General features: G+C 33.4%; 2 protein-coding genes across 2 annotated transcripts; both read right to left on the reverse strand.

The window, feature by feature from the left end:
* Positions 1-2,195: 2,195 nt before the first annotated feature.
* Positions 2,196-3,023, reverse strand: LOC8266913 (classical arabinogalactan protein 9). The gene has a single exon (XM_002522551.4). The coding sequence runs from the start codon at positions 2,769-2,771 to the stop codon at positions 2,349-2,351; it is 423 nt and encodes a 140-aa protein (XP_002522597.2). The 5' UTR covers positions 2,772-3,023; the 3' UTR covers positions 2,196-2,348.
* Positions 3,024-5,709: 2,686 nt separating this feature from the next.
* LOC8266914 (bifunctional riboflavin biosynthesis protein RIBA 1, chloroplastic-like) lies at positions 5,710-11,214 on the reverse strand. Its single transcript, XM_002522550.4, has 7 exons — positions 11,030-11,214; positions 9,752-10,151; positions 9,425-9,646; positions 8,545-8,867; positions 7,844-7,973; positions 7,001-7,297; positions 5,710-6,264 (listed from the first exon to the last, which is right to left on the reverse strand). Exons 1-7 carry the CDS (start codon positions 11,080-11,082, stop codon positions 6,004-6,006), a joined length of 1,686 nt encoding a protein of 561 aa, XP_002522596.3. The 5' UTR covers positions 11,083-11,214; the 3' UTR covers positions 5,710-6,003.
* Positions 11,215-23,727: the final 12,513 nt, after the last annotated feature.

Genomic DNA, 23,727 nt, shown 5'->3' on the forward strand with positions numbered 1-23,727 from the left:
CTTAATGCAAGATTTAAGGCTACTGGGCTTCAGTGAGATTGGCGACCTGTAATAAGTTTGAATGATTTATAATAAGCTGCAGATAAAAGGATGGGTACTACAAGACCATATAGAAACCCTAGATTCATAGAAACATGTACTATTATTCTTTGAAATTTATTACCTAGTTCATTTGGTGGTTATGGTTTTTGTGAGATTACTACTCACTTTTTTATTTTATGAGAATTGACTCATGTTAAATTTTTGGCTCTACAACCACCTAAATGGTGATTTATGTCTTTATTGTGTACTAAAACAGGTAGCTATAGCAAATATAACGAGTTATAGCCAACGCTTTTAACTTTTTCTTCAGTTATTCAGTTTGTATATTTTCTTCTGGTCTTAATATTGAAATAGCATAATATTGCACATGTAAAAATTTGGCAACGAAATGAAGCCAAATGCATTAGAAACAGTAAGAACAAATCTACATAGAGGATAACAAATTTTCTTACAACTATAAACCACTTTTACGATAACAATAATAAAGCTTGCATCTTTAAACACATTTTCAACTATCCTTTTGTAAAGCAATTCCCAGCAAGCAGGCATCAGTAACTCCTAATCCCACAACCAATATTGTTCTTGATTTCTAGAAATGAGATATTTCTTTCAAACTTTGAGTAGCTTCTTTGAACAATATATATTCTCCTATAACTTATCGACTTTCGAGCCTTAGAACCTCCATTTTCATATTTATTTCATCCAGTTTAATCTTAGGTTCTTTATTTCACATTTCAGCTAATGCATATTCGTCACCAGCTTGAACAGGAGCTTGATTTCTTTCAACTCTTAGATTCTCTAAAGCATTTAAGACTCCATTCACATAGCTCAATTGGATATTGAGTTGTATCTCACTCATTCCTCGTCGAAATCGTTCGCTAGAATCAGAACTCTATTCACTGTATCCATCCTCCATCTGCGTACAAATGAAGCAAAATCAATAACTATTATGGTTTGCAAAACAAGATAAGCTTGAAGATGGCAGAGGCAGAATTTGAAAAAAGAAATAAGCTTTAATTATATTTTCTTCAAACGAAAGTGATTGTATCCATTTTTAAGGGTAAAGATCCTCCACAATATCTAAAGTTATACATATCTACTTTAAATTATTTTATTTTATTTTTCTGAACGTGGAAAATGACATGGCTTACAATTTAACGGTGTGTGGTTCCACTTCCACGCTCTGTTAGTTAAGAATTGACTTTACATGAGAACAATAGTACAAGGATGAAATGTGTAGAAATAAGAGGGCAGGGGTAATATAAAAAAAGAAAATTGCAAGGGGTCAAATATGTGTTTTTCCTCAAAAGTAAGTCTGTTGTTTCATGTTTGTTATTAATTTCAGTTCTTATAAATTATAATACCAAAAACCATTCCGAAATCAGGTAATACTATGACAATCTTCCAAACACTATTATCCTTAACCATATTACATCAAAGTAATTTCCTTAGGCCATCTCTGGCTTTGTTGAGTGCACGTTCCTACTCATTCAGACCTACTTCCAATCCCTGTGCGCCATTTAATCTACACATCATGTATAATATCCTCATTTTTTGATTGATCCCTTCTAATTTTTGAATTTTATTTTTAACCATAAGTTTTGTTTTTTTTTTTAATTTCTTTTAGAATTCATTAATAATTCAACAGGAAAAAAATTAAAAAATTAAATTTCATCATGAAGTAAGCATTAGGTAAACTGATGTAATATTGCATTCGTATCACATATTTTTTTATGGAATTTTGAACAAGACTTTTAAGATATAAAAAATTGAAATTAAGAGAATTTTTCTTGGGGAAATTAAAACTTAACCAATTACTATGAATGAAAGTAACAGTAATATTTTGATGTGCTATCGAAATTTTATCATATCCTTTAAATTCATATTAAGTGTTTTTATTTTTTTTATATAATTTTAGTACATAACTCAGAATTAATAAAAAAATAACATATATATACGAATATTTTATATTTTAATATTAAATAATTAACACATATTTTGTTATTTAAAATTAATAAATATGTGTCAATCATCTATCTATCTGTGTCATATATAATGGAGCAAGATTTTTTTTTATTTTTATATTATTATTATGCTGGTGCCTCGCAGTAATCAAAGATTAGTCTTGCAAGTTAATTAATTAGAATGGAATAAATTAGAAGTAAATTAAATTAGCATATTCCATAATTCATAACCAAATAATTCACCATCAACACAACGCACTGACATTGGTCAACTTTGCAAGAAGTACAAAAAAGAAAAGACAAAAATAAATTAAACTCATTCCATAGCTGCACCACTGTACTCTACATCACCAAAACGGCAGCGAAGAGACCAGCAGCAACTGTTGCAGCAACAGAAAGCCGGTTCAAAACAGCAACGTTTTCACCCGGTGCAGGAGCTTCAGCTGGTGTGAGGGAGATCGCAGGGGGAGGAGTACTATCCACTGGTGAAGGAGAAGCCTCTGGAGTAGGAGATGGTTGTGGAGGAGGAGGAGGAGGAGGAGGAGGAGACTGAATATCAGCTGGAGACGGTGCTGCAGCCGGAGGAGCAGTAGAAACTGGTGGTTCAGTGGAAGGAGCTGGCGAAGAAGATTCAGGAGCGGAAGATGGTGACGGTGAAGATTTCATAGGAGAAGATGCCGGTGAGGGTGTAGGAGACTGAGCAAAAGCGGAGGTGAAGAGAAATGCAATAAGCATTATCAAAACGACACTGTTGGAAGAAGTCATTTCTGCAAAGAAGAAGGTTAGAGCTTTTTTAACGCAGGAATAAAGAGAAGAGTGGCTCGACAATGAAAAGAGGAGAATGGGAGAGAGGGGGTATTTATAGAGTGTGTTCTGCTTCAAAATATTCTACACAGACAAACTTGTTTTTGCACCGTTGGATTCTCATCAACGGTGGTGAATGATTTTTCCAATTTTATTTTTTTGAAAATGCTATTTAATATTACAATTTTCACATAGAAGAAGAGGAGGGCATGTTATGTGATGTTAATGATGAGTGGTCAACTACTAAGGGAATTGTATGTGTGTTAGTGAGTCCAAGCTGGCTTTCCCAATTTCCTTTAATTACAACCTAATTTCTTTTTCTAATTCTTTTTCATCTATTGATGGAGTGGATTTATTTACTTTAAATTAGAATAGTTTTAAATGGGAATGTGAATATTAAAAGTTAAATTTTTGACTTTTAGATCTTAATAATTATATTTTACTAATATTAGTGGAGTGATAGTAATGCTAAATAGAGTTTCATATTTATATAACCCTATTCAACTTTGTGAGATTTTAACAACCTTTCTTATTTCTTTTAGATATTTTAATTTGTGCCTCCACTGAAAATTTGATTGTGACCCACTTCAAAGCTAAATTTTAAACATGTTTCCTACTAAAATTCTAGCCTATATTTTGTCATTTATAAAACAACTATCCTAATATATAATATATAACCCTCTTTTCATATTATTATAATTTCTATGTTTCATATAAACATTAATTTTGAATTCAATACTAACAAATAACTATATGTATATCTTCAAACTTTAATTTCTGATTCCACAAATTCTAAGTTTAACTATTTTTTATTAAAATTCTTAATAATTTTTAGTATCACTATTTTAAAATTCTTTCTTTCAATTAGTATCACTATTTTAACTATTTTTTAATAAAATATTCTTAATAATTTTTATAATGCACTACATGATAATTTAAATATTAAAATATTTAACAACCAACTATAATTTTGAGACTCAACTAAACAAAATTTATATTAAAATATAAAAATATCATATAATAATTTAAAATTTCAAAATTAGGTGAAACTTAATTATGAATATTAATATTTACGATAATTAATAAAAACTATTTTATACATTTAATAATTAAACTAATAACAAAAGAAAGTGATTTATATTTTTAAAACAAATTGAAAGGAAAAGATGATTTATCACAATTGGAGGAAAAAAAAATTAATTACCATGAATGTTGTGGGTAACCACAACGGTAAAAATTGACCATGGTTGTACACGTGGACTGGAAATTAAAGTGGGACAACAGATGCCTTCGAGAACAAAACAAGATGTAATAATGTAGTTAAAACAGTGGACAGATAGAAATTTCGAGGCGTGGACCACTTACGTGGAAACCTGTTATTTGCAGACCCAAGTTGATACGATAAGACTCTAGTGTACTGTAGGCGGCTCTCTTCAAAATCATCTTTGGAAAATTCCATATCTATCCTCGCCTTTTGTTTGGTAAAGCAAGATTGGAGACTGAGGGGATTGTAAAATCTTCTTTAAATTTTTCAAAATTTTTTGTTTTTTTTTATTGTGTACCCTAAAATCCATATATATTTGTAAAATATGTGAGACTAAATGTGTTTCCACCATCAATTTATGTATTAATGCATTACCACTTTTATTTTATTTTATTCATTAAATAATAAGAAAATATTATCAACTACTGAGACAAAAATATGTAATACATTAAAAATGGGTCCATTAAATGAATTTGATGTTATTTTAAGGATCTATTATAAAATATTTATGAACTTATAAATATTGATATTATTTTAATTCTAATAATTTATTAATATAATTATATATTATAATTAATTATATATAGTACTTAATTATTGATTAATTAAATACATAATTTTTATATATTAAAACGTTTTATCAATTTTTAAAATTTAATTAGTGGTACTTAAAAACTATAAGATTTAACTATAAAATCTTGACTCATATGAATAATTAAAAATTATATATAAATTCGTTGATAATCTATATTAACAAAAAAATATATAAAATAAATAAATTATATAAAATAATATCAATTAATTATTTATTTTAATTACTATAATGGTAATCTAGCAAAACCCCATTTTAAGATCTTACACCAAATCTTATATTAGATTTGAATAAGATACTTTGGTTGATGCGTATTTAAAATCAAATTAACAAATTTAAGGATTGTTACAAGTCCTCAAGGACTGAGGTAAAGTTGTCAATTAAATCATGGTCATACATGTGTTGGGTGGTTAAAAAATATAAACGGTTTAGATTCACTTTGTTTGGAATGAACAAGAAAATGTGAAAGTGGAGTGTTGGTATATTTGGGGAGGATTTAGTAGAAATCCTTGGTAGAATCAGTTTTCTTGGAAATAAATTAAAAGTTAATCCAGTTGGTAAAGAAGTGGCCATTTTCATTATTAACCACCAAAAAAAAATAATAAAAGGACTTAATTGGTTAGATATTAAAATCTAAGGACTTGATAGGTAAGAATAAAAAATACTAAGACCAAATAGCATATTTCGCACACTGACTTAACACTCTTTATATGTTCGGTTAGAAAAAACTTAAATTTCCCAAAAGTAAAAGATTCAATATCAGCAAATGAAAGCGTAAGAACTTAATTTGGAAAAAGAAAGTTCAGGGGCTAAATATGGATTATTCCAAATAAAAGCTAAGGAGCCATCAAAATTAATATCTACTCTTTTACAGTGAAATTGTTTGTCAAATTATCAAACAAGAACAACAAGAAACAGCCAAGTAAATCCTACATATGGTAACCAACAATTTCCTTAGGCTTTGCCTGCTTAAACGGCTAAAAGAATTACAGAGCATAGCAGCAGCTTTCAGAATGACAGGATCTAGATGCAAAATAAGGAGATCAAAGAACATTATATATATTTCATTGCATAAATGGGAATTCTGGCGTCTAATTTTACATCATAGGAAGAAAATTAATGAATAGATCTTCAGAGCAACCAACATAACTTTCAACAAATCTTTTCTAAGTGCATAATCATCGTTATGCTTTTTTCTTTTTTGACTTGAGTATGAAATGGAAGAATTTGAACTCATCTATGTAGTTAAATCAATGGGTAACTTTCCCATTCTGTCATGTTAAGGAGCTTAAGATCTTACAGTTGGCTTGTGGATGATCAAAGCCAGAGCAACCTTCTTATCGGTTAGCAGTAGCATCTGATGCTGTGTCAACGCGAGATTTACTGATAAGGTTACTTAAGCGGCCATTGAATTCTACACCATAGATATGGCCCATTTTCGAGCGTTTGGTCTCTAGATACCTCTTGTTTTCCTTTGTGATTGTGGTTAACAGTGGAACCCTACCTACAACTGTCAAACCATAACCCTTGAGCCCGATATACTTCGCAGGGTTGTTTGTCATCAACTTCATTGTTCGGACACCCAGATCCTGTAGTATCTGTAAATGAATATCCAACAAATATAATATTAGACAAGAATCAAGTAAAAGAACTTTTTGTTAAGAAAAAAGCTGTGGTTACAGGGTAGGGATTTGCCTGAAATCCCTACCCGTTTACTGAAGTACACTGCTACCGCTATCTGCGGAAATAAAGATAGAATCTAGTGAGATACTAGAAGCACGTGAACCATTGGTTTAAAACCCTGAAATCACTTGGCTGCCTCCGATTATGGTTCTCAGAGTTTATTGAACAGAAGGGGGAAAAAAAAATTTAAGGGGAGAACTGAAAATCTTGAGGTTGGCATTGTTGTCAACATACTCCAATGTTTCCATGTTCTTTTCCAATCATCATATCATCCAAGCACGGCATGGACATTTCAACATTTGTAAAAAGATTTTAAAAAGTCTGCAACCCCTCTGAAAATCAAGACTTAGTGAGCTTTTCTCCTCTAGTTGAACCATCACAATTCTGTTAATATTTATCAGTTTATAATTCAAACCTCCTGGTCAATAATTCGATTAAGAAAATAAGATGCATAACTCTTTTGTTTTATAATGATTCAAAAGAACAGCTGCCTTTAGCTTATGCACTTTGTTTTACTTCTAGGCTGACAAAGAGTGAATTCTCCAGAGAATTATAATAGGCAATCACTTCAACACCTTAGTAAAGACAATGATCCTTGTAATTTGCACATTGTAAATAGCAATAAACAGCAGCAAATCCACCAGTAAATACCTGAGCACCAATGCCATATTCTCGTGAATCAACAGGCAGTCCCAGCTCTTCATTTGCTTCAACTGTATCACGCCCAGCATCCTGTAGGTTGTAAGCGCGAAGCTTGTGGCCCAAACCAATGCCTCTTCCCTCATGCCCACGTAGATAGACCAAGACGCCCCTGCCAGCAGCCTCAATCTGCTGCATTGCAAGTGCCAGCTGGTTCCCACAGTCACATCTGGCAGAGCCAAATATATCTCCTGTGAGGCACTCTGAATGTACTCTCACGAGAATATCCTGCCCATCACCAATCTCACCCTGTTGGACAGTAAAGTTTCAAACAAGTAAGAATCCGTCCAATTCAACAGAATATAATAAGCACATACACCTTGTCAGCAGTTGAATGCTTTCTATCATAATTCTCAATTTCTTTAAGAAATTGAAAAATGAAAACTATATTTGTGGTTATCTTTTAAAGGTAAATTACAATCCAAACCTTGAGACCACATTTTATAGAAATCACTATTCCTTCCAAATTATGACTTAAACATAACCATGGACAACTAATCCAAATTAATAGATGATGATCATGTGCCACATTAATAATGTCATGCCCTTAATGAAATATTCTCAATTTGTTCAGACAGAGAAAACTTGAAAATGAAAAAACTCAAAAAGAAGAAAAAGAATTGCAGCCCAAAAATTATATCCTCCACATTCACCTTATCGAAACAGATAAGCAATTTGACTTCTAAAAGAAAATCCCAACAAAATAAACCAGCAATTTGTTCGACCTCAACTAGGTTTGAGAATTTTAATAGACTTTGAGAAATCTTGACTAATCAAGTTATAAACATTGCTTACCTTAACCATTGCAATATGTTCAATGCCATCTAGGATGGATCTATAACAGTACGCTGTAAATGGACCCCACATTGTTGGTATCCGAGCAGCAGAAGAACGATCTACTAATTTCTCTCTCTTCCTCCTATACCTGTCAATCATAATCTGATTCATTAATTTATGTTTTCATCAATCACAATATTATAAACAAGTTTACAACAATTTCTTTAATGAATATATATTAGAAAAGGGGAATGTGTTTGCACACACAGATTTAAAAAGCATCTGTAAACAAAGTATCCGAACTAAGAGCTTCATGTATAAGTAACAAAACAATGATCCACAACCACTTGTTATATTTTTAATTAACTTTATTCTCCCAATAACATTGAATAAATGTTAGCTAAAGTTGGAAGTAACTCACAAAATTACAGCCACTTACATATTAATTGGGTTCAAAAATAACAAAGTAATGACATCAATATGTCCTTGGCAAGCTGAATGACAATTCTAATGGCATCAAATTTTGCAATATATCATCTGACAATTCAAAACCACAGATGGAGTAGAACAGCAAACGAGGAAAGATGGAAATTGACAATGTGAACATGCTTTGTGATAGACAAACAGTAAGCAGAAGAAAAAGGCAGACATTGGAGAAGCTACTTAATCATAGAGTCCAACACACACCAAAGCCCCAAAAAGAACATGAAAGAGTTTACCTGATTAAATCAGCAATAGATATAATTTTCAAATTCTCCCGTTGCGCAAATTGGCGAAGCTTCGGCAATCTAGCCATGGAGCCATCATCATCCACAATCTCACATAGAACCCCAACAGGGCTAAATCCAGCTAGAACTGCAAGATCAACTGCAGCTTCTGTATGCCCTGCTCTTTTTAAAACACCACCCTCCCTGTATCTCAGTGGAAAAATGTGCCCAGGCCGGTTGAAGTCTTCAGGTTTTGAATCTTGGGATGCAAGAGCTAAAACTGTTGTTGCCCTATCTTGAGCTGAAACCCCTGTGGTTGTGCCATGTTTCGCATCCTGCAAAAGGTATTCACAGGCAAAACCCAACTATGGATTATTATTCTAAAAAGTAGATTGATGAGTAAAATTATGTTTAATCGCATGTATCTGGAAAATTGAGTTGACTATAAACCTCCGCTCAACAAGATCTCAGGGAATAAACAGCCGCTAAATACAAGGAGATGAGAGATAATAAAATAACTGTTATAAGGCAAGCAATTTTGTTTTGTATAAGTTCCAGTCCTGCCAGGTAATTGCTATTAAAATAGCCAATTAGACAAGAAAGCAGAGTGATGAACTCAGTTACATTTACATGATGATGATGATGACTGCGACAATTATGATGATAAGAAGTTGAAGATCAAGAGGAAGAAGAAAAAGAAGCAAGTAAATCATATGGTAGCTTCATATTTTCAAAGGCTTTTACTTTTTCTTTTTCTATACCACAATACATTTCAGAAAAGTTTAAATTGCTTCCAGTGAAGGAGGAACTTTCTAATTTTTAAATTTGAATTGAGAAGAGAAAATCATAAAATCCAAGAATGAAATCTCCAGGAAAAAAAAAATGTACTTACCACTGTCACTGTGAATGCAGTACGAAGTTTTTCATCATTTTCATTTTGGGTAACCATCAAAGGGAGTTGTAACCTGTCAAGATATTCCCCTTGCATGCTCACACATACTATACCAGTACCATGCTTCACAATAAAAGCCATGGCTTCAGGTGTTGCCAACTCTGCTGCCATAATAAGATCCCCTTCATTTTCTCTATCTTCATCATCTACAACCACTACCATCTGATGAAATATGCAATCAGTAAAGCAAAAAATGAAAAGAAACAAGGGGAAAAAATGAAAGTAATTAAGTGATGAAAGGCACCCATAACACAGTAAAACAATTACCTTTCCTTGACGTATATCTTCAATGGCCTCAGCAATGGAGGAAAAACCTTCTGTACTGCAATCCAAATCAAACTCATCATCATCAATGGGGAAACCATTGGGCACGGAGGCAGTATCTCCTGCCAGAGCTCCAAATTCTAATGCATCAGGCTGTAGTTTAATTCCAACTGAATTGTTATCAATGAAACTTCCGTTTACAGCATCATTATTGCCATTGGAATAGGACAGCAGGTCGCCTTCTTCAGATATTAGTGCTGCTCGAGTATTTCTGACACCCTTAATACTGAAAGAAGATTTACTACCATCAAGCTTCAACAAAGTGGAATTGGATGTGCACCCATTTGCAGAAAACCAAGTCACTCCATGTAATCCATTGAACAACTTAAAGTTCTTCCTTGCCCTGCATAAAAGTAAGAAATTAAGAAACATGTGAGTGTACTTGAAAAGAAAGGATAGGATCAATAGATAGTAGGAAAATCACCATAGTAAACTTTTCAAAGGACATAGAAGCTGTGATGCATCAACAATCTCATATTGAACTTAATAGATCTGCGAAATACTTCTTATAATAAAAGCATAATAGCAGTGCCAATAAGCCATGAATTTCAGAGAATTAAGCTCTGTAGAGAGATGTTTTCCGATTAGTTGCTGCATATTGCAACTATAAGAGAGTGGAAACGAAAGAAAAAGGCCGACTCTATGTCATGAGTAAAAATATTGTTCCAGACCCAATATATCTAAAGTTCTTATCAACTAAGTTGAGCAAAAACCAATCAACTTGATGGATTCATTTGAAGTATGAGTGCTAACAAAGTCTGATTCTTTCAAGTCATTTGCACCCAAATACAGGGATAGTTCATAGCTTTAGCACAACAATAACTATTCTATCATTCACATCCATTCTGCAAATTCTTCTATAAACAAACTTGATGGAAATGTTTGATCTAATACAAGACCCATCTTTTGGATAAACTCAATCAAACAAAAAAATTGTCAAATGATCAAAATAACATCAAATATCCCTAGTCAAAAGCCATTCAATGCCATTAAATAAGAACAAATCAGAGAAAAAAAGCGTTGACTGGAAAACTGAACATGTAGGAAAAGAGAAAAAGAAAAGCCAAATTGCATTGAAACAAAAAAAAAAAAAAAAAAAAAGAATTTGCACACCATTGAAAAGGATGAAAATTTTCAAGAAACCCAATAAGAAAAAATAACCCAGATGGATTTAAACGTGTAAAGCTATTAAATGGAGATGGGTGTAGGAGAAAAACTCACAAGGTATAAGGTAGAGCTGTTCTAGTTGTTGTTGAAGGATTAATAGAAGCCATTTCTTTTTCTTTGTTGAAAACCCTTCTCTAAATAATAAAGCTAAATAAGTATAATACTTTTGAATCTTGAGACAAAATGGGTATCTCTTGATTATTCTTATAGAGCTTCAATTTAGAGAGGGAAAGAACAAAGAAGAGGCAAAATTGAAGAAGATGAAGAAACAACGAGGAATTTGCATAATACTCAGATTTATTACCTGCGGGTGATTCGGTTTTATGTCACCAACCAATGATATTATTTTAAGGATTTTAGAGGATAACTCTCAAATCGATACATTAAGGATCTAATAATTAATAATCTTACAAATTGATAATATTTTCATAGTATAATTTAATAAGAATATAAAATGCTAAAAATATATATTTTTATTGAAAATGTTTATTTTAGTAATTAATAATAGCTCATATTTTTTATATTGGATATTTAGTGCAAAATAATACTACTCTTATATTTAAATACTTTATTAGAGATATTTCAAATTTATTAGTAGTAACAATATATAAAATTATAGAACTGCAATATATTAATAATAATATATTAGTAAATATTCTACCACTTAATAATTTTTATTAATTGATAAATCAATATGTAATTAATTGTATAAATTTGAAAAATCGAATAACATAACCGTGAAATGTTGTCATTAATATTTAGAATCAAATACTTACGATGAATTATATCTTCTTATTACAGAAAAAAATATATGCTGATTTTTTAAAAATTTATTGTAATATATATCTAATAGAATTTTAAATATTTTTATTTTTACCATATGTTAAAATAAAATAATTTAAAATAAATTAGTGAGGAAAATTCTTAATCTAATAATTTTATTATTATTTTAGAATTGTGTAATTAGTATAAATAAATCAAAATAAATTTATTTTAGAAAGAGAGCGATGCAGAGATTGATGAGATGTTGTTTTGGACAACCTATCCAATTTTATTGTTGTTTTAGGAAAAGTTTTATTATTTATTGTACTACAGTAATTATTAAAAAAATAAACAAGTTGGATTAATACTTAAAAAAAAAAAAAAAAGGTTGGTAGCTTCTAGCTCTATCCTTTTTGTTTTTCCTTCACAAAACAGGGGGACAATCCATTTTTGCCCCCTTCTTTTTTCATAATTGCACCCCTATAAATTTAATTGTCTATTTATTTAGTTCCTGCACTTTTAATTTTGATTTACCCTTTATATAATAGTGCTTGAGTGAGTGATACACAAACGAAAATACTGACTTGGTTATTGTTTTGATATGTGTTACATGCCAACAATTTTAAGTAATGTGAGTGAATTGGTAAGGGTATTTTTTATTTTTTTACCAATAATACTCATCCTAAATTTAATATTCCTAATTGAAGTGGAAGCCCTTGCATTGAGCTCCCTAATGAAATCCCTAATCAATTTCTATATTCTAATTGGTCGTTCATAAACAATCAAAGGTGCAAAAAAAACAATGTTAATCACTCATTGATTAAAAAGTCATTCTAGCATCTTAGCTTTGCTCGTTTAAAAGAAATTAAAGTGTGGGATTTATTTGTAGTTTTTATAGTGAACCTCGTTGTACCTTTATAAGTGAATTTTGAGTTTTTTTTCGTCACAATAGTTATTTTGTGAAAGTAGTCGTTTTGATATCTAGGATGTCAAAATATTAACTGATAATTTTTCCAATATCTTTGGTTGACACTATCGATATTTTGGTAGGTTTTTGTTATGATATAATGTTGTGCTAAGGCAAGGAAATGTTCATGCATCAAACACTGCCATCTTTTGCTACTAATGCAATTCATATGTATTTGTAGTTTCCAATTGTTATTCAAGTTCATTAGGTTCATTTATATTGCTTGTTAGAGGATTATTTATCGTTTTTGTGTTTGTTGTTTCTTTTGTTATGTGATGCCATTATTCAATATTTTATGCTTAACATGTGACTTTTTTTAGGTCTTTCTTAATTATAGACAATTTAACTTTCAATATAGAGAACTTTAATGGAATGGTAATCCTCTTTTATCATTACATGACTTTATAGTACCTATTTGGTAACCATGATAGTAGCAATAATATTTCGAAGTATTTTGGCATATTTTTCTCATAATTAATATTTGTTGTGGTTTTTAATATGGTTGTCTTAATTCAAACTTCTTATTAATGGTTATAATAAAACGATTATTTTTATTGTCATAGTTGTTAGGTTATGAAGGCAATTAGTGCAAAACCTACATTATAGCTTTTTATTTATTTTTTAGTTCTTAGATAATGTCAGTTTATAACTGAATTTTTGGTTTTTGTATGAATAGAAAAGTACATTTTGAATGGAAAAGTAGTTATATTTTGTCATTATGAAGCAATAAATTCTTTTATGTTCATTATTTTTGTCTGATTCGATAAAATCGAGAGTCACGATTTTTTATGTCTTGTGAAATCAAGGGTGTCAATTTTGGACAATATATTTGACCGATTCTTTTACAAAAATTAAAAACCTCGATTTCTTATGCCTTACGAAATTGAAGACCTCGATTTTTCACAATTGAAATACAAACGTGTATAAAATTTTTGATGTGGTTTGCCATTTGAAATCCCAATTAACGGAGACAGTTAACATTTACACGCACTATCATATAAAGAACAAATAAAAATAAAAATAAAAGTACAATGATGAAATAAGGACAAGTAATATGCAAGGGTTAAAGGTTAAAAGAAATTGAAAACACAAGAGGGACAAAATATAGGGGTTTTTCCAAAAAAGAAACACAAAAACTTCTAGGATGATAATAGGATGGTAAGACTCTTCTTAAGGTTGTGTATAATAGAGACTTTTGTCACGCCCCGCCTCGCAGCTAGCAAGGGAAGGCTGCACAACACGGCCCGTGTTGACCAACACGCCCACAGACACGCCCGTGTTGGTTGAATACAAATGCGAAAGGCCTAGAAGCTTCGGGAAACACGGCCACAGTAGGTAACACGGCTATTTACCCTGGACCGTGTTCCCAACACGGCCTTGAGCACGGCCATGTTCCCAACCGTGTTCCCAACACGGCCAGGAACACGGCCATGTTGGCGGACAGGGGGAAAAATGCTATAAATACCCCTTCCTTGTACCATTTGTAAGTATGGGTGATATATGAAAGAAGAGAGCTTGTAGAGAGAGAAAGTGTGCTCATTGTAAGTAGCTTTAGTGTGAATTAATCAATACAAGTATACACTTCCACAACTCTTGCGTCTCTTTGTGCCACTTTCGTGAATTTACTTCCGCTAGCGTATTTGCTATCATTCTGCCGGGTTTGGCAATCAAGGGTAGGCTGACTAGCTATCTTGACTTTCGGGGAAATCAAGCAAGCTAGGCCGCACGTGGGCAAAGTTTTGGAGATAAAACAAAACTCACGTGATTGGTATCGAGCGGAGTTCGAGACAAAGCCAAGTTCGAGACAGAGCAGTTAGTATCACGCCACAGTTGGAAGTATAGCGGATAAATTCTTTCGGGAGAATTCTTGCACGAGATAATGGCCAAGGTTGGTGAGCAATCTACTTCTACCGCCTCCTCCTACTCCAAGGGAAGGAGGAAAGGATAGCGGAAAGGGCCGGGAGGGATAAGTCCCGCTGACGTGATTGGCGCTGATGGAGGAAAGGCTAGTCAGGGTGGAGACTACCATGTCCGATTGGGAGATAAAATCGAAGACATGGACCTACGCATCGAGAAGCTAGAGTCCAAGGGGGACGACGGAGAGCTTCATGAGGAGATGCAAGGTGCCTTGAATGTTCTCACCGACAATTTATCAAGGGACAATGAGGCTCTCAAGAAGTTGCTTGTCCAATGCCTAGAGAAGGTCGATAAGCTCGAGGTGGAGCTTAATTTGTGCAAGATCGCGTTGGCAAAGAGTGGGGAGCTAGCGTGACGGTCCACAAGGTCGATGCTCCTAAACCAAAAGCCTACAGTGGGGCGAGGAATGCGAGGGAGATCGACAACTTCCTGTGGAACCTGGAGGGATACTTTGAGGCAATGGGCATCATGGACGACACCACTAAGGTAAAGTCCGTATCTCTACTTGTGTGATATTGCTACCGGTGGAGACGGAGGTGCGAGGATGTGAAAAGGGCCTCTGCACCATTAATACTTGGGAAGATTTTGTTCGGGAGCTTAAGAAGCAATTCTATCCCGACAATGCCGAGAAGGAGGCGAGGTCAAAGCTTCGACGTCTCCAACATAGAGATGGTCATATTCGGGAATATGTGAAGGAATTCTCCGAATTGATGTTGGAGATTCCCGATTTGGGGGAAAAGGAAGCTTTTCATGCCTTCATTGATGGGTTATCTCGGTGGGCTCAGTTGGAGCTAGAAAGGCGAGGTGTGCAGGACCTTGCCACCGCGATGGCGGTTGCCGAGTCCTTGATAGAGTTGAAGAGGAAGGACTCGTTTAAACCAAAGGTAAAGAAATACGAAGGAGGTGACAAAGGTGGTGGAGATAGGGGAAAATCTTCCACCAAGGATGGCAAGGCTTCATACAAGGATAAGGGCAAGTGGAAGAAGGAAGACAGGCGTAGTTCTTCCCCGAAAAAGCTTGCCTGCTTCATATGCGACGGACCTCATCGGGCATATGATTGTCCAAAGCGAGGAAAGCTTGGAGCGCTAGTGATCACCGAAGAGGAAAGGCAAGAAGAAGAGCGAAGACTTGCTTCTCTTCGACTCCTTAATGCTATCCAAGCCAAAGTGGAGCAAAAGCCTCGTGGACGAATGTACGTGGAGACCAATATCGGAGGCAGGAGTATTCAAGCAATGGTGGACACTGGAGCTGACACGGTATACATGGCGAAAGAGGTGGCTGACTCTATTAAGCTGCCTTACAAGAAGGAAAAGGGCTTCATAAAAGGGGTGAATGCAAAGAGATTACCTATCATTGGCATTGCAAGAGGAACTAACATTCGAATAGGCCAATGGCAAGGTAAGGTCGATATCACAATTGCTCCTATTGATGATCAACGGTTTTATCTTGGTATGGACTTCCTCGACATGGTGAAGGCATTCTTGGTTCCTTACGCCAACACCATGTGCATAATGGAGAATGGCCAACCTTGTGTTGTGCCGATAAAAAGGGAGTTAAGTCAAGATAAGATGGTGTCGGCCATAAAGGGGTAAAAGGAAGGAGCCAACCTTCCTAGCAACCCTTAAAGTGGAAGAAGGTACCCATGTTGATGAACCTACACTTCCAAGCCCTATTCGAGGCGTGCTTGATGAGTTTAAAGATGTTATACCGCCGGGAAGAAGCTTCCTCCACGTAGAAGTGGACCACGAGATTGAGCTAGAATCGGAGCCAAACCGCCCGCCTTTGCCCCCTACCGTATGGCGCCTCCCCGAGCTCGGAGGAATTAAGGAGGCAACTTAAGGAGCTTGACGGCTATATAAGGTCAGTCAAAGCTCAGTATGGTGCGGTGTTATTCCGAAGAAGCATGATGGGTATCTTCGGTTATGCATTGACTGAAAGCCGAACAAGATTACAATCAAGAATAAGTACCCGATTCCTAACATTGCGGACATCTTTGATCAACTTGGTGGTGCTAAGTGGTTTACCAAGTTGGATTTACGGTCCGGGTACTATCAGGTACGCATCTCCGAAGGACATGAGCCAAAGACGGCGTGCGTGACGAGATATGGATCGTATGAATTCCTTGTCATGCCCTTTGGCCTCACAAATGCGCCGGCCACATTCTGTACGTTGATGAACAAGGTACTTGCTCCTTACCTTGATCAATTTGTTGTTGTTTATCTAGATGATATTGTGGTGTTCAGCAACACGCTGGAGGAGCACGTAGAGCATTTAAGGCTAGTGTTCAAAGCCTTGCGGGTTAACGAGCTCTACGTTAAAAGGGAGAAATGCTTGTTTGCCCAACGAGAAGTGGCGTTCCTTGGGCATGTCGTTGGCAATGGGAAGTTGAGGATGGACGGTTCAAAGGTGAAGGCCATCCAGGATTGGGAACCGCCGGCCAAGGTGACGGAGTTGAGGTCTTTCCTTGGATTAGTAAACTACTACCGGAGGTTCATTAAGGGTTATTCTTCCATTGCCACTCTCTTAACGGATTTACTAAAGAAGGGTCGTGCCTGGGACTGGTCTATGAAGTGCCGAGAAGCCTTCGAAGGGCTAAAGAAGGCGATTATGGAGGAGCCGGTCTTAGCACTCCCCGACTATACAAAGGCGTTCGAGATCCACACGGATGCTTCTGATTTTGCTATTGGTGGAGTACTCATGCAAGAAGGGCATCTGATAGCCTTTGAAAGCCGGAAATTGAATGACACCGAAAGGAGGTATACGGTGCAAGAAAAAGAGATGACCGCGATAGTCCATTGCTTGCGGACTTGGAGGCACTACTTGTTCGGGAGCAAGTTTGTTGTCAAAACCGACAACGTCGCCACTAGCTACTTTCAGACACAAAAGAAGCTCACACCCAAGCAAGCTAGGTGGCAAGACTTCCTTGCGGAATTTGACTATGTCATGGAGTACAAGCCAGGAAGAGCAAACCTTGTTGCCGATGCCCTAAGCAGGAAGGGGGAGCTAGCCAAAATAAGCCGTCCTGCATGCAACTTGGCGGAGCGCATCAAGGAGGGGCTAAAGCATGATCCAATGGCCAAGAATTTCTTTGCTCTTATTCGAGAAGGTAAGACTCGAAGGTTTTGGCTGGAAGGAGACTTGCTTTACACAAAAAGAAGGAGATTATATGTGCCGCTCCATGATAACCTAAGGAAGGAGATACTTAAAGAGTGCCACGACAGCAAGTGGGCAGATCATCCCGGCATTCAACGAACAATGGCGCTTGTGGAGAATGCCTACTATTGGCCTCGCATGAGGGAGGATGTGGAGGCCTATGTGAGGACTTGTCTTATGTGCCAACAGGACAAGATGGAGCAACAAGCCCCGGGTGGTCTACTAGAGCCACTTTCTATTCCTGAGAGACCATGGGAGAGTGTCTCCATAGATTTCATTGTGGGGCTTCCTTTGTCAGAAGGATGTGCATGGATCTTTGTGGTGGTGGATCGGTTCTCTAAATACGGCATCTTCATTCTAGCTCCAAAGGCCGTCACTGCCGAAGAAGCTGCCCGCCTGTTTATGAAGCATGTGGTAAAATATTGGGGTGTGCCAAAGTCCATAGTGAGCGATCGGGACACTCGCTTCAAGGTCGGTTAGCTATTAGGCACCGACCTCGGGTTCTCTACGAGTATGCACCCCCGGTCGGATGGGCAAACGGAGAGGATCAATGCACTTTTGGAACTTTATTTGAGGCCTACGTGAGTGCCAATCAGCAGATTAGGCGAAGTTGCTTGATGTTGCCCAATTCTCTTATAACTTGCAAAGGAGTGAGTCTACCCAAGAAAAGTCCGTTTGAGATAGTTACGGGCCAACAACCCTACACGCCGAGCACTCTTGCCCTATGGTCAGCCAGCCACCCGCCTTTAAGCTTGCGAAGGAATGGAAGGAGCAAGCCGATGTCGCACGAGCCTACTTGGAAAAGGCATCTAAGCCGGATGAAGAAGTGGGGCGGACAGGAAGAGGAGACCAATGGAGTTTCAAGAAGGGGATAAAGTGCTCGTCAAGCTATACCCTGCATGGGAAAGCCGACGGACTTCATCGGGGGCTCCAAGAAGGTATGATGGGCCTTTCCCCATTATTAAACGAGTGGGAAAGGTGGCGTACAAGGTTGAACTTCCCCAAGGCATCAAAATCCATCCTGTTTTCCACGTAAGCCTGTTGAAGCCCTACAAGGAGGATCATGATGACCCAAGCCGAGGCAAGTCTACGAGAGCTCCTTTGAATGCGCGGGCTCGCGATGACAAAGAAGTGGACTACATCATCTCCCACCGTAAGGTGCCATGATCCAATCAACCTCCCATGACGGAGTTTCTAGTCAAGTGGAAGGGACTCCCCGAGAGTGAGGCAAGCTGGGAGCCAATTCGCGACTTGTGGCAATTTGAGGAGAAAATTAAAGCTTACGAGGAGCAGGCAACGGGGGCGTTGCCAGATTGAGTGGGGGAGAATGTCACGCCCCGCCTCGCAGCTAGCAAGGGAAGGCTGCACAACACGGCCCGTGTTGACCAACACGCCCACAGACACGCCCGTGTTGGTTGAATACAAATGCGAAAGGCCTAGAAGCTTCGGAAACACGGCCATGATGGGTAACACGGCTATTTACCCTGGACCGTGTTCCCAACACGGCCTTGAGCACGGCCATGTTCCCAACTGTGTTCTCAACACGGCCAGGAACACGGCCATGTTGGCGGACAGGGGGAAAAATGCTATAAATACCCCTTTCTTGTACCATTTGTAAGTATGGGTGATATATGAAAGAAGAGAGCTTGTAGAGAGAGAAAGTGTGCTCATTGTAAGTAGCTTTAGTGTGAATTAATCAATACAAGTATACACTTCCACAACTCTTGCGTCTCTTTGTGCCACTTTCGTGAATTTACTTCCGCTAGCGTATTTGCTATCATTCTGCCGGGTTTGGCAATCAAGGGTAGGACGACTAGCTATCTTGACTTTCGGAAATCAAGTACGTAGGCAAAGTTTGGAGATAAAACAAAACTCACGTGACACTTTGCTTTGCTTGTGGTGATGGATAAAATAAAAAATACATATTCTAAAGTCATAAGATATGCTTTGAACGGCAAGTGTCATAATTAGCAACAACTACTTGCGGCTCAGATTTTAAAATTTCTACTTTTATATTATAAAAATTCAATATGGAAGCTTGGTGATTAAATGATTTTTAGGATAATTGCATTGCTTAGCGGGAGCTAGGATTTCCATTTTTTTTTTTATAATTTATATATTTTAATAAAATACTATTTATACATCTATTAAGTTTTATATACTATTAATTAAATTTCTTTTAAAAATAATTTAAATATTGATTAATATATATTTTTAAATTATTTATATATTATTTTTTTATAGAAATGATGATAAAAGAAAAGATATCAATTCTATTTCCATCGGACTCGGTTTATATTGGGTCTGATCAAAATTTGCCATTCCTGATGATGATCCTTTAATTGTCATTTTTCTTCTCATAAATATTCAATGGCTAATATTAAAAAAAAAAAAATTGGCATGTAAAGGTCTCTTACATTTATAGGATTTGTGGGCTATAGAGATAATCTTTTCACGTCAAATTCACTCGTTAATTATTACTTCACTCTCATGTCTAAAAATTATTTTAAAATCGAAATAGGATTATTCTATTAATGTAAATCACCCTCTTTTTTATTTTTTTTTAAAAAATAAAAAATTCACTTTCATAGAAATTGAATTAAATCAATTATAAATGGTTAAATAAATAAAATAAAAACTGATCATTCATATAAATATTATTTCTTATATATTTATTGTATATAATAATTATAAATTAACTATTATTTTTAATTATAATTAAATAATTATTATTAGTATCAATAAGAAATAAATTTATTCTCATTTCATATTCAACTAAACAACATGTAAAACATAATCATTTTTATCCTTATTTCTCTTTCAATTTCTATTCCGGACTTTCAATAAATGAATACTAAATATTAAGTTTTAATCTAAATTGTACTTAAGTATTGTTTGGTACAGAAGGTTAGTATTAGAAGTCCAATAGATAATGATGGAGGGTTTGTTTTATAATATAGTTGAGAATTAAAAAATAAGTTACATTTATTATTTTTGTTTCAATGGATATCAGATTTAAGCTAACCCAATAATTTTGGGGAGTTTCATAGTATTTGTGATGCTAAAACTATTCAGAATTTTATAATCAATAAAAAGAATTATCAGAAATTAAGCAATATATTTGTGACTGTGGTATCATAATTACATCCATGAAATAATATATACTTTAATGAAAGAGATAATTAATCTTATCAGAAAATTAAATAAAATATTATGATTCTAGCAGTTGGCATGGGTGGTAATGGGGAAAAGTAATTAAAAATAAAAACTTGAATAATATTTATTCAAAAAAAAATACAAGAAAAAATTAATTTGTGGCCATATTCAGCACGTGGAGATAATTGAGGGCATTAAGGCAATATAAAATAAAATCATATTTGCGACGACAAGACAAGAAAACGTGACGAATTGATGTCTATGAGTGCTTATATAATTGAATGCCAACAATGAACACAAGTATAATGCTGTCACTTCAACGACACTCCCACCACGTTTTTAATTTTCAGTCTTATATGAAATGATTGCTTTGTTTATCCAATATAGAAGCTAACTGTAAGATTTTTATTTTTATTTTTAAATTCATGATTTTGTTAACAATTTTGATCTTTTAAGGAATATTTATTTTGATTTTTATGCGTATGTTAGAAATATCACTTTTTATATATATAATAATAATAATAATAATAATAATAAACCCTTATAGTTTAATTCAAGTGATAATAATATTTTTTTTAAGTGGAATATCTTAGTTTCGAATTATCTCTTCTGTATTAGATAAATTTTTTATTTTTATATAAATATAACGAAATAATTGTACATATTTTATAATTTGCAGTTCATTGACCCTCTAATAAATTTAAAATAACAATAATATTAATATCTTATGAAATAATTATCTTGATAAGTTACCAAATCCAAAAGCAAAAGTAAATAAAGATGAAGTAGGCTATTCTAAATATAGAAAATAAATATTTCTCTTTCTATATATAAATAAAATAAAGTGAAAACAGAAAAATTTATGGATTATTATAATAACTATAATAATAGTAGTAAATATAATCTAATCTTGAACTCTAGAAAAAAGTAATACCTTTTAAAAACTTTTATTAGTATTAAATTTATTTATTTTTACAAATATTTTTAAAAATTGGCTAATTATAATATTTTTTACTTTTTGGTTGTTATTTTTAATATTCGATTAATAATAATGCAATAGTGTTGAAAAAAAAAATTACTTACGATCTACTCGACTATCACTTAAAAAAGAGATATTCGACTATCACTTAAGAAAGATATATGAAAAAAATAAAACATCACATATATATTAGCATAAGTAATTTATTACACGTCCTCGTCCATAATTTTGATCTTAATAAATAAATTGAGATTTTAATTTAATACTATTTTTATACTTGTGTTTATTCTTGAATCAAATTACAATATCAAAACTCAAAATGACATTAAATTAAAATCTCAATTTATTTATTAAGATCAAAATTAGGGACAAGGCCATGTGACAAATTACTTAGGCTAATATATATGTGATGTTATATTTTTTCATATCTCTTTTTTAAGTGATAGTCGAGTAGACTATAAGTAATTTTTCTTTTGAATACCGTTGTATTTTTGTACTTCCCCCATTATCGTTAATTGAATAACTAAAATTGGTACTATTAAAAATAACAATGGAAAAGTAAAAAAATTATAATTATCCAATTTTTATTGGTTGATATATCACTATTTTTACTATAAGAATAGTTGATGGACTTGCAAAGTACAAATTTACAAACATCAGTTTATAAAAAGGAAAAAATTTATAATTTTTTATTATATGTTAATTTTTAATTATAATATTAATTTAACTAAAAATATATTAAAAATTTATAAAACTAACTATAATTTATTTTATATGATGAATCTAATTTATAAATTTATAGAATTTAATATTAATCATAAGAAATTGATGGACCCTGAAAATAAAATCCAATTCCTATTGAGAAAGGTTCTATAGTCCATTCCATTCCTAAGAGGATATGCAATTCCAGAAGTTATATAAGAGATGTATTGCTAAATTAAGTAATTTATAGTCTAATTATTCAATTAATTAATTTATTATTTTATTATTCGAGGCTAACTTATCATCTGATTAGCTTTTATTTGAGACTAATTTAACTGTCAGAAATAGAATTAACAATTTTTTAACAATTTCATTTTATATATTAAAAGTAATAAGAAAAGACAAGACAAGAAGACATGGGCATGATAACAATTTACGAATGGTTTCATATTATTTTCACTTGAAATTTATAAAAATTATAAAATTAATTTATAAATTTAAAATTAGTTATTTTAATAAATTAAAGCTAATTTTAAATTTTACATATTCAACTTTTATGGAACTAATTATAACTAAATTAAAATCTATCAAAATAGACAGAATTTATAAATGAATATAAATATATATTAATTTTTAATATTTAAATTTTTTTATATGTTTGCTTAATTTTTAACATATGTGATGTTTATTTTGATATGTGTATTTATTTTTGACACATAAAATTTAAATTTATGTGTAATTTTATAATTTTTTATCAATTTATAATTAATAAGTTACATTCCTAATTAAATACCGACTCTAATTCTAAAAAATAGCATATTAGTTATATTTTAATACTATATTAACTAATTTTAATTATATAATAATACTAATTCTATCATAAAAATAGCATGTTAGTTATTTAATATTATATTAATTAATAAATTAGTCCTCTAATTAGATAATAATTCTAAATCTAAAATATAACATCTTAAATTATATTTTTAATATTACATTTAATAATAAATTAATTTTTTAATTATATAATAAATTTTCAATCTCAAAAATAGTAATGTCAATTATATTAATAGTATTAATTTATATAATACTAGTATTAATTAATAAATATTTTTTAAA

Source organism: Ricinus communis, chromosome 6 (assembly GCF_019578655.1).
Source record: "Ricinus communis isolate WT05 ecotype wild-type chromosome 6, ASM1957865v1, whole genome shotgun sequence".
In the NCBI taxonomy this organism is placed as follows: domain Eukaryota; kingdom Viridiplantae; phylum Streptophyta; class Magnoliopsida; order Malpighiales; family Euphorbiaceae; genus Ricinus; species Ricinus communis.